Source organism: Oryx dammah, unplaced genomic scaffold (assembly GCF_014754425.2).
Source record: "Oryx dammah isolate SB20612 unplaced genomic scaffold, SCBI_Odam_1.1 HiC_scaffold_16, whole genome shotgun sequence".
NCBI classification, from domain to species: domain Eukaryota; kingdom Metazoa; phylum Chordata; class Mammalia; order Artiodactyla; family Bovidae; genus Oryx; species Oryx dammah.
In genome coordinates, this window is record NW_024070200.1 from 12,061,601 (window position 1) to 12,075,545 (window position 13,945).

The 13,945-nt window shown below is 58.2% G+C and overlaps 1 protein-coding gene across 4 annotated transcripts in view; it reads left to right on the top strand.

Annotated features, from left to right (window-relative positions):
* Window positions 1-9,771, top strand: part of ITPK1 (inositol-tetrakisphosphate 1-kinase) — a 159,506-nt gene extending 149,735 nt beyond the window's left edge. For all 4 annotated transcript variants that reach the window (XM_040256608.1, XM_040256605.1, XM_040256607.1 and 1 more), the window contains 2 exons: window positions 2,641-2,803; window positions 7,677-9,771. In XM_040256608.1, the coding sequence (XP_040112542.1) occupies window positions 2,641-2,803; window positions 7,677-8,035 (522 nt within the window). In that variant the 3' untranslated portion in view covers window positions 8,036-9,771. The remainder of the gene's footprint in view (window positions 1-2,640; window positions 2,804-7,676) is intronic.
* Window positions 9,772-13,945: the final 4,174 nt, after the last annotated feature.

The following is a 13,945-nucleotide window of genomic DNA, read 5'->3' on the forward strand; positions in this document are numbered from 1 at the left end:
GAGCCTGCACCGCTGAGCACGAGTGGGAGGCAGGCACAGGGCGACCTCAGAAGGTGCCAAGCGGGCAAGTGCCTGTCACAGCCAGGCTGATGCTGCCCCCTAGAACGTGGCTCCCCAGGGTGGGATGCCGAGGCAGCAGGGCCATGGGCAGGGGAACCTGCAGAGCTGGGGCAGACAGCTCTCACGGTAGAGCATCGTGGTGCCCAGGGGTAGGCTCCCTGCTCTGTGCGTGTCTGGAAGCTCCCCATCGGCCACTCGGCTTCCTGTGCCGGGGTGAGGGCCACGTGTCCTGTGGGTGCTGCCCAGACTCTGTCCCAGCCTGGCTGACCCAGCCTCACTTCTTTTTTTTAAATCCAGGTGAAAGTCATATAACATACAATTGTTTGTGGGTTTTTTAAAATATTTATTTACTTGGCTGCACCAGATCTTCATTGCAGCATGTGGGATCTAGTTCCCTAACAAGGGATCGAACCTGGGCCCCCTGAAATTGGGAGCATGGAGTCTTAACCACTGGACTGCCAGGAAGCTTCTCTCTGGTTAGTTATTTTAGCGTGGACAGTTCAACGGTAGTAAGCACATTCACAACGTTGTACAACCACCACCTGTCTAGTTCCAGAGACCATTTTCCTTTCAGGCATTTTCATCACCCGAAAGAGAATCCTGTACCCACTGAGCGTCCCTCCTCATCGCCCCCTCCTCCCGGCCCCTGACAACCACTAATCTGCTTTCCGTCTCTATGGATTTGCCTCTTCTGGACTTTTCCTTTTAAGGGAATCATACAGAAGGTGACCTATTGCATCTGCTTTTTTCACCTGGCCTAATATCTTCAAGGTTCCTCCACATTGTAGCAAAGGGTGGCAGAACAGTCTGGGCAACCCATTCTGTTTATCCAGTCGTCTGTGGATGGACATTCGGGTTGTTGCTGCCTTTTGCCTGTTGTGAATAATGCAGCTGTGAACACTGGCGTACAAGTTACACATCTAGGGTGGAACTGCTGAGCCACGTGATAATTCTCCATTTAACTTTTTGACCCAGCCTCTTTTTTTTATTTCTGGTGGATCAGCCCCTGTGCTTCCCCTTTGACCCCATCCCAGCAGCCTTAGGACGCTGGTATCTACTGAGTACCATGTATGAGCCCTATTCTGGCTGACCTAGGGGTGACACGCTGCCGTCTGTGCCTTAAATGCAGGTGAGGCAGCTCCTGCAGCCAGACCTGTGCTGTCCCCACCGCTTAAATGACCTTGTGACTCCTCCCAGCTGTCTGGGTTGGAGGCCTCGATGGCCCTGATTGGCAGATGGGCAGACTGAGGTGCAGAGAGGCCAAGCACTTCTCTCTAAGACCACAGAGCTAGGAAGTCACAGTCCGGATTCAAATCCAGAGCCATCTGCCTCAGTCCTTCCCAGGGTGATGTGCTGCTTCCTTCCAGGGGCCAAGCTTGAGCCCATGAAGACTTGCTTGTCCCAGGCCAGCTGTGATTAGAGCAGAACGTGATTAGAGCAGTGTCACGGTGGGGTCCCGGGGCCAGCCCCCCAGCTCTGTGTCACCAAAAGCTGAGCTCAGACCCAGGAGTTGGGCAGGAGTGGCCGAGTAGACTCTGGAGAAGCTTGCTGAGCATGGGGAGTTAGGGTGGAAACACCAAGGTTAGCAACTTGTCTGGAAGGGGAGAACGACGAGTCCCACCCAGGAGCCCTGTGTCCAAACCTCTCCCCACCCAGTACCAGCCAGTAAATGAAGGCTGGTCCATGGAACCCACCGCCTCACAGCCTTGAGGTTCTGCCAACAATGGGCCAGTGCGGTGATGCTAACAAAAGCTCCCCTCACTGCCCACATCCTCCCCGACTTTTCCAGCCACTCCCAGCTCTCTTCCATGGATGGTTGCCTCGCACTTTGGCTTCCACTGTGCTCTCACCTGGGTCCCTTGGCCCAGCCACTGCAGTCTTCCCTTCTTCAAGGTGCAGCTCTTAGGCGTCCTGAACCACAGAGTCTTCCTGGGGTCATAGCAGACTCTCCCTCTCCTTCCTTCCTGCTAAGGACCTTGTCTTTTACAGGCTCAATACGTGTGTGCTAAGTCACTTCAGTTGTGTCTGACTCTCTGCAACCCCATGGACCGTAGCCCACCAGGCTCCTCTGTCCCTGGGGATTCTCCGGGCAAGAATACTGGAGTTGGTTGCCATGCCCTCCTCCAGGGGATCTTCCCAACCCAGGGATCGAACACGTGTCTCTCATGTCTCCTACACTGGCAGGCGGGTTCTTTACCACTAGTACCACCTGGGAAGCCCATGGCTTTTACAGGCTAAATACCTGGGTCCAAATGCAGCCCTAAGCTGTGTGGCCGTGAATCCGCCCTGACCCCGAGCGTCAGCTCCTCTCTGTTAAATGCTGGTAATGATGCCCGTCTCCCCAGTGGGCATGAGGACTAGGGGTCACAGATGCCACACCTGCCCCAGTGCCTGCCCAGCCCGTGGCAGGACTTGGAAATGGCCATCCTTGGGCTGATTCTAGTGGGTCTGTCCTGCCTCTTGCCTGGAAATAAGACCCAGCCTCGTGGCACCGCAGTGGGGGTCTCTATGGGGTCGTGTCGCATCTCCCTGCCCGAGGTCTGACTCCTGTCTGTGTGTGTGGTGTATATGTGTTGGCAGCTGGACAAGATCGAGGGCGTGTTTGAGCGGCCGAGCGACGAGGTCATCCGGGAGCTGTCGCGGGCCCTGCGGCAGGCACTGGGCGTGTCTCTCTTCGGGATCGACATCATCATCAACAACCAGACGGGGCAGCATGCCGTCATCGACATCAACGCCTTCCCTGGTGAGCGGCGGGGCCGGGGGCTGCCCTTACTCTCCTGGAGACTGGTGGGTGGGTGGCGGGGCAGGATAGCCGGCCTGACCGACCCCATCCCTCACTGTCTGGGGCCTGGGGTCAGAGCAGCGCCCGCTAAGCCTTCACCCACCTGCCAGTGGATTTACAGCGCCCACAGTGGGCCCGCTCCTCAACGCGTGTCCTTTACCCCGCTTCTCCTGATCCAAAGAGTCAGACACGACTGAGCGACTGAACTCTCCTGACCCTGGGCCATCAGCAGTAGCCTTTCTTGGCCAAATCTCAGCTGACCTCTCGGGCCCTTGTAGATTTACTTAAAGAGCTGAGAGGATTCTGGAGGGACTACAAAGCCCAGTTTCCACAAAGGAAGGGAGGGAGAAATTGTCCCAGGTCACACTGCAGGGTGGTGGCAAGGCCTTGCTCCTTCCCCGCCCTGAGCCACCGTGTGGGGGACACACTCAGATCCGGCCGGCTGGGGGGCCTGCTGCGTGCTGTCTGCTGCAGCCTTGAGGCGGGAAGCACATGCCAGGCCCTCTGGGCCTGCTGGCACGACCAGGCTCTGCCCAGCACCCCTCAGATCCCCACTCAGCGATGGCTCCATAGGAGTCATCACAGAGACCCCTCAGCGGGACCGTTAGCCACAGTGATGACTGTGGGGCGGGGGGCGGTCCTGGGCTGGGGTCCTTCACAGAGACATGTGCTGAGGCTGGGCGACTCCCTATCCTCACAGCAGGTCAGGGACAGAGTGACACTTGGCACCCCCAGCCCGGAGCAGCCTGGGCAGTTACTTCTCAGTGGTCGTCCCTGTCTTGAGGCCTCGGCTCTCACCTCTGTCAAGCGCCCGTCCTGGAGGTAGAGCAACAGCCCTGCTCAGTGGACTGTTAAGAAGGCAGGAAGCCATTCCTGAGTGTGAGAACCTGGCTTGCCAGAGGGGACTGCTCCCCTGGGGTTTGCAGGGGCTGGGATCCCCCATGTGTGGGGAGCACCCACGGGCCAACAGACTGGTTTCTTGACATGTGTCCCCTGCATGGAGGGCATGCAGGCCGGGCCCAGCCAGCACCGCAGTTCACAGCCAGGGAAGCCCGGGCTCAGGGGAGGCCCCTGGCTCCCTCAGCCACGCGATTTATCCGAGGTCCCCTGCATGTCCCAGCTGCTGCAGACACTGGGTGGCGTGCGCACGGCGGCTGGGGTCCTGCCTTCAGAGGACAGGGGCTCCTCTGGGAAGCAAGCGTGCGGGCAGGGCTGGCAGGGAGGGAGGGAGCCACCCAAGGGCCTGAAGAGGGGCCCTGTGGCCTGAGGTTTTCTGTGCAGCAGAGAGGTCAGAGGTCAGAGGGGAGCCCAGCACATGGCCATTCACTCCGAGCAAGATGGGGCGGCCATCTGAGGGCTGTGTTTGTGAATAGAAGTTGGGATCCTATGGGACAGTGGCCTGTTTTTCTGCAGTCACCCTAGGTGCAGCCTGGATGGAGAGGTAGGTTTTTGATGAATGCAGGTGAGAATGAGAGAGCACAAGGGAACTGCGGCTGCGTCAGGGGAACAATTATAACAAATCGGAGGATCTAAACCAGGGAGGAGATGGAGGGGATGAAGGCAAAAAGGTCGCCGGGTTAACGGACTCGGTGGGCAGGTCGGGGCAGCACCGGGCTGTTGGGATGGAGGTTCTAGAAGGAGGGACAGAGAAGAACTCACAAACTACTGAGCTGTGGGTCTGTGCTGAGTCCTGAGTCTGCCCACCCCACCAGGGCCTGTGCAACTCGGGCCAGGCCTCCCAGGTGTTCAGAGGAGGGACAGTGACAGTGAACCGGCATGGACAGGAAGCCATGAGCAAACACCGCCGCCCACCCCCACCCCCCACCCGGCAGCAGGCCAGGCCTGAGTGACAAGGCTGAGCCCCCCAGAGACTATGGAAGGGCACCTGGCCCAAGTGGAGGAAGGCTCCGGGGAGGGCGTGCAGCCCAGGGCCCCAGGGGAGGCGGCGTCCAGGAGACAGCTGCCTGGGGCCCGGCTCTCTCCCTGCTCGATTTATGAGCCTGGGTCTGGGGTGCCCATTGGTCCTGGTTGGTTCACCCTGTGCCTCAGACTGTGGGTGTCCTACAGTGCCCCTGCCAGCCAGCCTGCAGGTTGGACAGTCGCGTCTGCCTTTGGTGCCCAGCCTGCCTGGGTACCTTTGTCCCCAGCGCCTCATCTCATCCTCACAGCCACACAACGTGCAGAGGACTGTTAGGATCTCCATTTACTGACGTGCATGGAGCCAGGAGGTTGGGCGACACGTCCAAGGTCATGTCCCAGTAGCAGGGCTGGATCTGGGGGCCTGACCTGAGGCTTCGTGCTTTTCTACTTGAGTTGTGGGTTCAAATCCTGGCTCTGCCCCCTGACAAGACGAGCCTCCTGCCCGGGCAGCCTCAGTGGTTGCTCGTGCACAGTGGGAAGAACACTCCCCTCCTCGCAGGGGTGATGATGTGTGCACAGCACTCAGCCCCACAGAGCTCTTCATGCCTCAGCCTACCCTCCCCAGGCTGCATGGGGCCATGGGCCAGGCCTCGTCTGGGGACGGCAGAGCCGGTGCTGAGGGAACAGTTGATGTTCCCTGGAGGCCCATCAGCAGGTCTCAGCTCTCCTCCCTGCTTGCATCCCGACCCTGGAAACCCAGCAGCATGTCTGCTGATGGCCCCTGAGGGGCTACAGGCTGCCCTGCTGTTCACCCCCACCCCAGGGCCGAGGACGCCCCCAGCGCTAGGGAGGGGGCCCCCGCATCACACGTGTTCAAGGCACAGCTGGCACCAAAGGGCCTGCAGATCCCAGCGCCAAGTGTTTCTATTGCTCCTGTTCAGTCACTCAGTCGTGTCCGACTGCGACCCCACGCATTGTAGCACACCAGGCTTCCCTGTCCATCACTCCTGGAGCTTGCTCAAACTCACATCCATCAAGCTAGTGATGCCATCCAAACACCTCATCCTCTGTCACCCCCTTCTCCTCCTGCCCTCAATCTTTCCCAGCATCAGGGTCTTTTCCAGTGAGTTGGCTCTTCGCATCAGGTGGCAAAGTACTGGAGCTTCAGCTTCAGCATCAGTCCCTCCGATGAATATCCCCATCTGTAGAATGGGGCCAACCCTTGGGCCCCACTCCCTGGAACATACCCTTCCCAGGATGCCATGAGGAAGGATTGTGAAGCCCGTGGCCAGGGGCAGCACTTAGCCTGGATGGACCCCAGCCGTGGACGCTGTCACCCCATTCGCCCTCCAGTGGACACGTATCCACCTGCTGATGGCTCTTGGGTGTTTGGGGCTGGTCACTTAACTCTGTGCCTCCACTTCCTCATCTGTAAAATGGGGACAGAGGGTTGTGATGATTAAGTGAGAAACGTCGAGCAGGGCAAGTATGGTGCATGCCAGCTATCTTGCCCACTCTTATTTTTACTCTGGGCACCTCCGCTTGTCCCTCTCAGCCTTGGGCGTCCGCAAAACCACAGCATTGTTTGTTGAACACATAAGAGCGTGGGCAATGAGGCAGCCCCATCCGACTGGCCCCTGGGCAGCCTTTTCTGTACACGATAGTGCATGTCCGAACCGCCCGCTGCTTGTACCAACAGCCATGAAGCCCATCCCGGAGGCCGTGCGAGGGAGGGGTCAGTGCCTCTCAGCACCGGGCCTGGTGTCAGTGACGGGGTCACATCCAGAGGGTGGTCCCTGCGGCCCTTCCCGATGCAGGCACCCCATCCCGATGCAGGCACCCCGTCCCATCTGGGGACATACTTCCTGTCCCGATCATTGCTCTTGCAGGTGTGCCCGGTTCGCATCCCTGCGAACTGATTCGAGCAGGCATGGTGTGGGGCACCCACCCCTCGTTGAATTTCTTTTGAAGCCGTTTTCAAAAGTCGGCAAAATCCTCGCCCTAGATCTGAAACGTGCTTGGTGGGAGGCTCCGAGGACTGTTTGCTGACAATCACAATCGAGTCTGTGATGGGAAATGCAGGCCCCTGGCAGTTTCTGTTCAGGAGACCCAGGCCCGCTTGTGAGGGAAGCAGCGTCCATTCGATGGCCTTGTCCGGGCTGCCCAGTCTCTGTCCCTCGGCTTTGCGGGTCAGGACGCGGCACTGGGGGCCTCCTTGCAGGTGCTTGGGGGAGGGGAGGTGGAACAGACTCAGTTCCAGGAGCAGCTGCTGTTGATCAGGTCTCACTCACGTTCCAGCCCCTTCTGGCCCTGCCCACAGGAGCCCCCAAACCCGAATCCTCAGTTTACACACGAGGAAGCTGGGGCCAGGCCACATGGAGATGAGAGGCATTTATGATTCAGACCTGGAGAAGTGGGCCTTCGGTCCTGCCCCTGCAGCCACCCCACATCCCCACTCAAGGGCATCAAACCACATGTGCTCTGTCACTCAGTCGTGTCTGATTCTTTTGTGACCCCGTGGACTGTAGCCCACCAGGCTCCTCTGTCCATGGGATTTCCCAGGCAACAATACCGGAATGGGTTGCCATTTCCTTCTCAACCCAGGGGATCTTCCCAACCCAGGGTCGAACTCACGTGTCTTCTTTTCCTGCTTTGGCACTTGGATTCTTGACCAAGCATCTGGGAAACCCACCAAACCACGTAGGGAGGGTAATCAAATGAGACCCTGAAGCTGTGCCCGAGAGGGACAGGGTGCAGGGCACTTTCTCATCAGCCTCCTCTCTACAGATGCTCATACCCCGGGGGTGCAGCCAGAATTCAAGGACTGGCCCTTGGGGCCACACACACTTGGGGTCTGGGCCGTGTGTGCTCCACCAGCTCCCCCCAACCCCATCCCAGGTCCCAGGAGCCCCTGAGCGCACCTCCCACCCCCACCCACCTGGCTAAGCCTGCCGTCTGTCTCTCCCATCCACAGGCTACGAGGGTGTGAGCGAGTTCTTCACCGACCTCCTGAACCACATCGCCAGCGTGCTGCAGGGCCAGAGCGCGGGCGCGGCGGGCACGGGGGACGTGGCCCCGCTAAGGCACAGCAGGCTCCTGGTGGAGCAGGCGGGCGGCCTGGCGGCCGAGCGGACGTGCAGCGCCAGCCCCGGCTGCTGCAGCAGCATGATGGGCCAGGAGCCGCCCTGGACGCCCGAGGCCGACGTGGGCGGCGTGGGCGCCGGCAGCACCGCCAAGCTGCCGCACCAGAGACTCGGCTGTACCACCGGCGTGTCGCCCAGCTTCCAGCAGCACTGCGTGGCCTCGCTGGCCACTAAGGCCTCCTCCCAGTAGCCTCGGAGCCCGGGACCCAGAGAGACGGCGCAGGCCGCAGAGCGCGGCCGCTGGGCGAGCAGCTCCTGATGACGGTGACGCTACTACTAAGGATTCCCAACGATCTGATTCTTCTTCTTCTACTTCTTTTTTTCTTAATTTTTAACCTGATTTTCTGATGTCATGATCTAAATGAGGGGTGGGGGTGGGGATGGAAAGGAACCCCAAGTGGTCCAGCCTCGCGGCAAAGGGACGATCCCTCCTGGTTCCTGCTGTGCAGATGTCTTCACCGAGTTTACACACGCTGTGTTTTCAACACTAGGTCTGAATGTGAGGTGGGGCGTGCGTGTCTGTGGTTGTGTGTGTGTATGTGTGTGTGAGTGCCTGGGTACGCCCACGTCTGTCTTTCTCAATGGCTGCTGTGGGCCGGGCCTCGGGGACCCTGGAGCAGGCTGTCCCGGGTCAGGTCATTGGTGGCTGAGCAGAGAGAGGAAACGGTTCCCTGTCTCTTCCCTCCCGGCCCAGCCCGTTTCTCTTACCGATGGCCTCAAGCTCCATCAGGTGTGCAGCCACCCCTCCCAAATGCGTGACCCCGAGGAAGCCAGAGGCCTCAGCTTCCCTTTCCTTAGGGAAGTCCGTGCAGCAGGTCTGTGATCCGCCTGCTGCCGCTCGTGAAGGGCAGGGAGGAGGACGCTTCTCCGGGAAGGCCACAGCCCCGGCTGGCTGCCTCTTTCACGTCCCGCTCCCCGGAGTCCACTGGGCCCGTCAACACATGTCCTGTGCCACCATGCAAAGGGTCCGCCCTTCCCTGACCAGGGGCCGTCGCTCCCTGGACCTAGGAGGAGGCTGCCCGGCCGAGAGCCTCTGGGCTGATCCTGCCTGTGCCAAGGATTTGTGCTGTGACTTTGGGCAAATCATTCCGAGAGTCGCTGGGCACTCACTACCAGAGAAGTCAGGGGCAGGCTCAGCGCCGTACCCCTGCAACGCAGCCTGTCCCTCTGTGAAGCCCACCCAGATGAGCCTCCCCTTGGCATCCAGGCGACTGGGGGGGCCCTCTTCCCAGGCCAGACGAGGCTGCCGGTTGCTCCACGCCTGCCCAGAAGGCCTGATCCACACCCGTCCCATGTTCACTGCCCACCCCAAGCACTGAGCCAGCCAGGTGCGAGCAGGCTGCAGCCCCAGAGGTGAGAAAACGTTACCTGCTTCTCCCGTCTGAGTCCCCCGGCCCCTGATGGCAGCAGACCAACCGACCACCGGCTAATCAGTCCAGTCCCTCAGTCCAGGTGGCCCAAGGGGACCAGTGAGGGGCCTGGTCAGCCCTCTGTCAGTGGGACCACTGGTGGAAAACAGCAGACCCCCTGAAGCATGGCGTGTGTCTTTAGATATCAGGCGCTCAGAGGGAGGGGAACAGGCCTCTGGGCCATCCTGCGAGGTCCAGAGAGGGTGCCACGAAAGAAGCTGCTGAGCCTGGCGTTCGGAGGCACTTTCAGGTCTGGTCAGCGGGGACGTGGGGGTCGCCTGCCTCTAGGAGAGGAGGGCTGGGGTGAGGGGCGCTGCCCTCAGAACTGGCCGGCTTGTCCTAGAAACCAAGGGCCCGCCGACAACCGTGTTTACACGACTTGAGTGTTGAACCCCAATTAAAACGTCTGTGCGTCGCCTTTCCTCATCTGTCCCCTGAGCTCCGGGGGAAGCAGGAAAGCGTGGCCGGCCTCTTGCACTGCTTTGTCTCCAAAATAAACTACTGAAATCAAACTGCATTTCACACGTGCTTACAAAACGTTGCTGAACGTTTCTGTCCTCCTGCCGTCTTTTAATAAAACGACTTTACCTTTTGGAATAAAATTCCAGTCCCGATCGCCTTAGGACAGGTCAGGAGTGCAGGGTGACCCCCTGTGCCTGGTGGGGCCCCTGGTCATGTCATGTCCAGATTAACTGATTCCTCCCCAACAGGGTCTCACATGTTAGCGTCCAGGGCCCAGATACTGAGGAACTTCTCCAGTGACGTGGCGCTTTCCACCAGCCTCGATGCGGGTGGCCAGCAGGGAGACTACCGCCTTTCCCAGGAGTGGAAACCAAGGATGGGGGTCGGCTTCATAAAGGCCCAGGAGCCGCACAGCAGTGGAGAAGGGACTGGTCCACTCGAGAGCGTGTGCGGGCCTCTCCCCGGCTGGCGAACCCTGTCCAACAAAGAGTAGCTGACTCTGCAGGGGTGAAGGGCTCTGCATCAGGGAGCAGACTAGGAGAGGGGCTGTGGGCCGCAGTGAGGCCTCACCAAGAGACCCCCCCACTCAGTGTCACGGAGGCACACTGACTGGGTCCTAGGACACACGCCATGAAGTTGGCCTCCCCCAAGCCTCAGCGTCCCTGGCCTTGGGGCTTCCTGTCGGGGGAAGACAAACCCCCCGAGAATGCTCTCTGCCTTGGCAGCCTCACCTTCGCCACGGCTTGGGCTGCCACCTCTGATCAGTCTCAGAACCTTCAAGGGCCTGTGGGGAGGGACTGCTCTGGTGAGCGCACACACCTGCTGGTAAACGGGTTGGGAGCAGGGGTGGTGGGACTCTCCTTCCCCAGCTTCTGTTTGCTAGTTGGTGGGCTTGTTGGGGCCTTGGCCCTGTGGCATCTCTCTGGGTGTGGTCCATAGCCGGGGTTGCTGAAGGCCCTCTTGACTCAAAGGGCTTCGGGAGCAAGTGCAGGACCACTTTTGCCTGAGGCCTTGGGTAGGTTCAGAGGGTCGCTTGCAAGGTCTCTGCCCTGGGCAGCCTGGAGCAGTGGCCACAGGCCGAGTTCTACTAGCAGGTTATAGCGTACTGTGGTTTGACACGCTCAAGCCCCAGCTGAGTGTGGGTGCTGGATGTCTGTCCGTCTTCCCCAAGAGAGCCTGGGGGCAGGAGTTGCCATTGGCATGAAGGTGTCTGAGTTTGCGGAAGGAGGCGGGGTAGCGGGGGTGAATAGGGTTGGGCGAGAGGTCCCACAGCATCACTTGTAGGAGGCGGACACAGCTGGAGTTTCCGAGGAGTTTGTTGTTCAGTCGCTCAGTCGTGTCCAACTCTGCGATCCCATGGACTGCAGCACGCCAGGCTTCCCTGTTCTTCACCATCTCCTGGAGCTTGCTCAAACTCTCATGTCCATCGAATCCGTGATGCCATCCAACCATTTCATCCTCTGTCATCCCTTTCTCCTCCTGCTTTCAATCTTTCCCAGCACCAGGGTCTTTTCCAAGGAGTTAGTTCTTCGCATCAGGTGGCCAAAGTATTGGAGCTTTAGCTTCAGCATCAGTCCTTCCAATGAATATTCAGGACTGATCTCCTTTAGGATTGGACTGGTTTTATCTTGCAGTCCAAGGGACTCTCAAGAGTCTTCTCCAACACCACAGTTCAAAAGCATCAGTCCTTCGGCACTCAGCCTTCTTTATGTTCCAACTCTCACATCCATACGTAACTACTGGAAAAACCATAGCTTTGACTATACAGACCTCTGTTGGCAAAGTAATGTCTCTGCTTTTTAATATACTGTCTAGGTTTGTCTCCCAAGGAGTTATGTGGGGGCATTGTTTAAGTTAATCTCATCAGTGAGGGAGAAAACAACCTTGAGAAAGGATTCTTTTCTATCCAGAGGACTGCCAAATACGGTTTATGGCAGATTGAAGGATCCTGGCAGGAAGCTGTAGTTTTCAAGCCAGCTGGGAAGAGCAGCTGTTGTCTGCCAGGTGGCCCCTCTGAGACCAAGGGAGACTGTATGTATTGTCCTTGTTGGGGGGCCTGGGCCTTGGCTCAGGGAATCGCATTATCCACAGAGAACCCACTGAATGGCTCCTCTGGTGTCCCTGGGGTTTGCATCTGCCCTCTCTTCTGCTAGAAACTGACCCTTCACCCAGTGGGACCCCTGATAGCTCCTCTCCCTTCCTGGGCCACGGCTCAAGGGCCCCCATGCTCCAGAGACCCTGAGCAGAGTGTCCTGAAGGAACACACCCCCTGCACGTGGCTTACCCCGAGACAGGAGTGCATCCAGCCTTGAAGGTTCTGGGCGTCTGCCTCCTCAGGGAGCTTGGCCACGCCCTCAGGGAGCCTGGCCACGCCCTGTGCTGCAGGCATAGTCCTACCCAGGCCAGAGCCCGAGTCTCAGATGCTGCAACAGAGGCCTCCAGACAGGTAGTCTCCCGTCAGTCATACCTTCTGCAACACAGGCTCGGTGCCCCGCCTCGGCATGGCCCTCCCCCGACATGCAGTTCACTGGAGAGCTGCCTGTTGGCGTGGAAGTACCAGGCCCTCTTCCTTCTGGTTCCCACCACCAGGTCCCATCCAGGCCACCTGGGGCCTTTTCCGGAAATGGTCGCATTTTTGCTCTACATCCAGTTGTCCACAATCTGGTGACTTGGAAGGCACTGTCTCCTTCCCACAGCCGAACCCACCTAGGCTTCCGGTGTGGATCCCAGTGCTCTGCAGCAGGCTTTCTTTGGGAAAGCTTTTCCCAAGACACTGGCAGCTCCAGTTTCAGTGGTAACACCTGTGCTTTCTGACAAATGCTACTTGTTTCGATCCCGTTCATGAGCCATGCTTGTCAGAACCCCAAGCTGGCTTGTACTTCATTTGTGTACATATGTATGTATATAACGTTTATATGAATCTATACATACTGTCTATAAAATCATTGCTTCTGTAAAAACCAAGAACCACTGGCTCTTTTGATTCGGCTGCATGTTTGCCCCATGTGATGACGGCACAGGTGGCCCGTCTCTGGGAAGGGGTATTTCAGGGACGAGGTGTCCCATGTTCTCTTTATTTGTTAACTGTTCCTGGAGGTGGATGTTCTGACAGTTGACTGGTGGAATACATTTAGTGTCGTTTGTTATTTTGATAACTGTCAGAGTTGTGGGGGGGGTTATAAACCTGTCTCATTGAAATGTGAATAAACACCTCATGGTACCAGCTCGTTGGAGAGTCCCTCTGTGCCTCACGGATGGGTGTCAACAGCAGTGGGCCCGCTCACCAGGTTAGGAGAGGCCCAGACTTGCCAAGACCCCCTCAAACGACTTGTGTCATCACTGCAGTGGTTTTCTGGTCCAGGCTGTCTAGACCCCTCGAATCCTTGCCATGATCTGGTGAGAAGCTAAAAAGTATTATCCCCATTTTGTAGATGAGGAAACTGAGGCTGCAAGAGCACCAGAAATGCTCATCCAAGCTCTCTAGCTAGGCTGGGGATTCCAACTGCAGTCTGATGTCAAAACCCACGTTCTGCAGGCAGTGGATTTCTTGAAGTCAGGGCTTGTCCAGGTCATTTCTGTGTGCCCAGGCCTGCCAGGCTCAAGGCAGCGGCTCACAAGTGTTTGATGAATGACTGAACGATTGGCCCTGATATTCAGCTAGTCCACTCCGGTCCAGCAGAATAGCCTATCTGTTCTGATTCATAATTCTACAGCCCCGTGTTTACACGTTTGGGGCATCACTCTTGCTGAGACTTTGATGAGTCAACTCATCCTCTGAGCCTCAGTTTCCTTATTCTCCAAGCTGAGACCAAGACTACAGTGCTATAGTGAACTGTTAAGTTCAAGACCTTCAAATGCCCCAGAGCCCCGTGCGTGTTCAGGTTAGAGGAGATGACAGATTTGTGCTGAGAGGGGGCCTGCAGCTCAGAGGCCTGAGTCAGGGAGTCGAGAGCTGGCTGGGCCTGCGGCCTTGGTGGCAGGTACTAACCTGGGGCTGTCAGGATCTACCCGGCACAGAGCAAAGGCTGTTTCCCAAACCAGACCCGTCCCTGCCTGGCCTGGCTCACATGTGGCTGGGGAGATGGGGGAAGTATTATTTAATCCCACACACACTTTGGGGCAGGTGTCAGCACCCCTACTTCACAGATGAGGAAACTGATGTCCCAAGCAGCAGTGTCTCTTGCTCCCCAATCCCCGCGCTGGAAAGTGGCCCAGAGTCACCCCAGGGG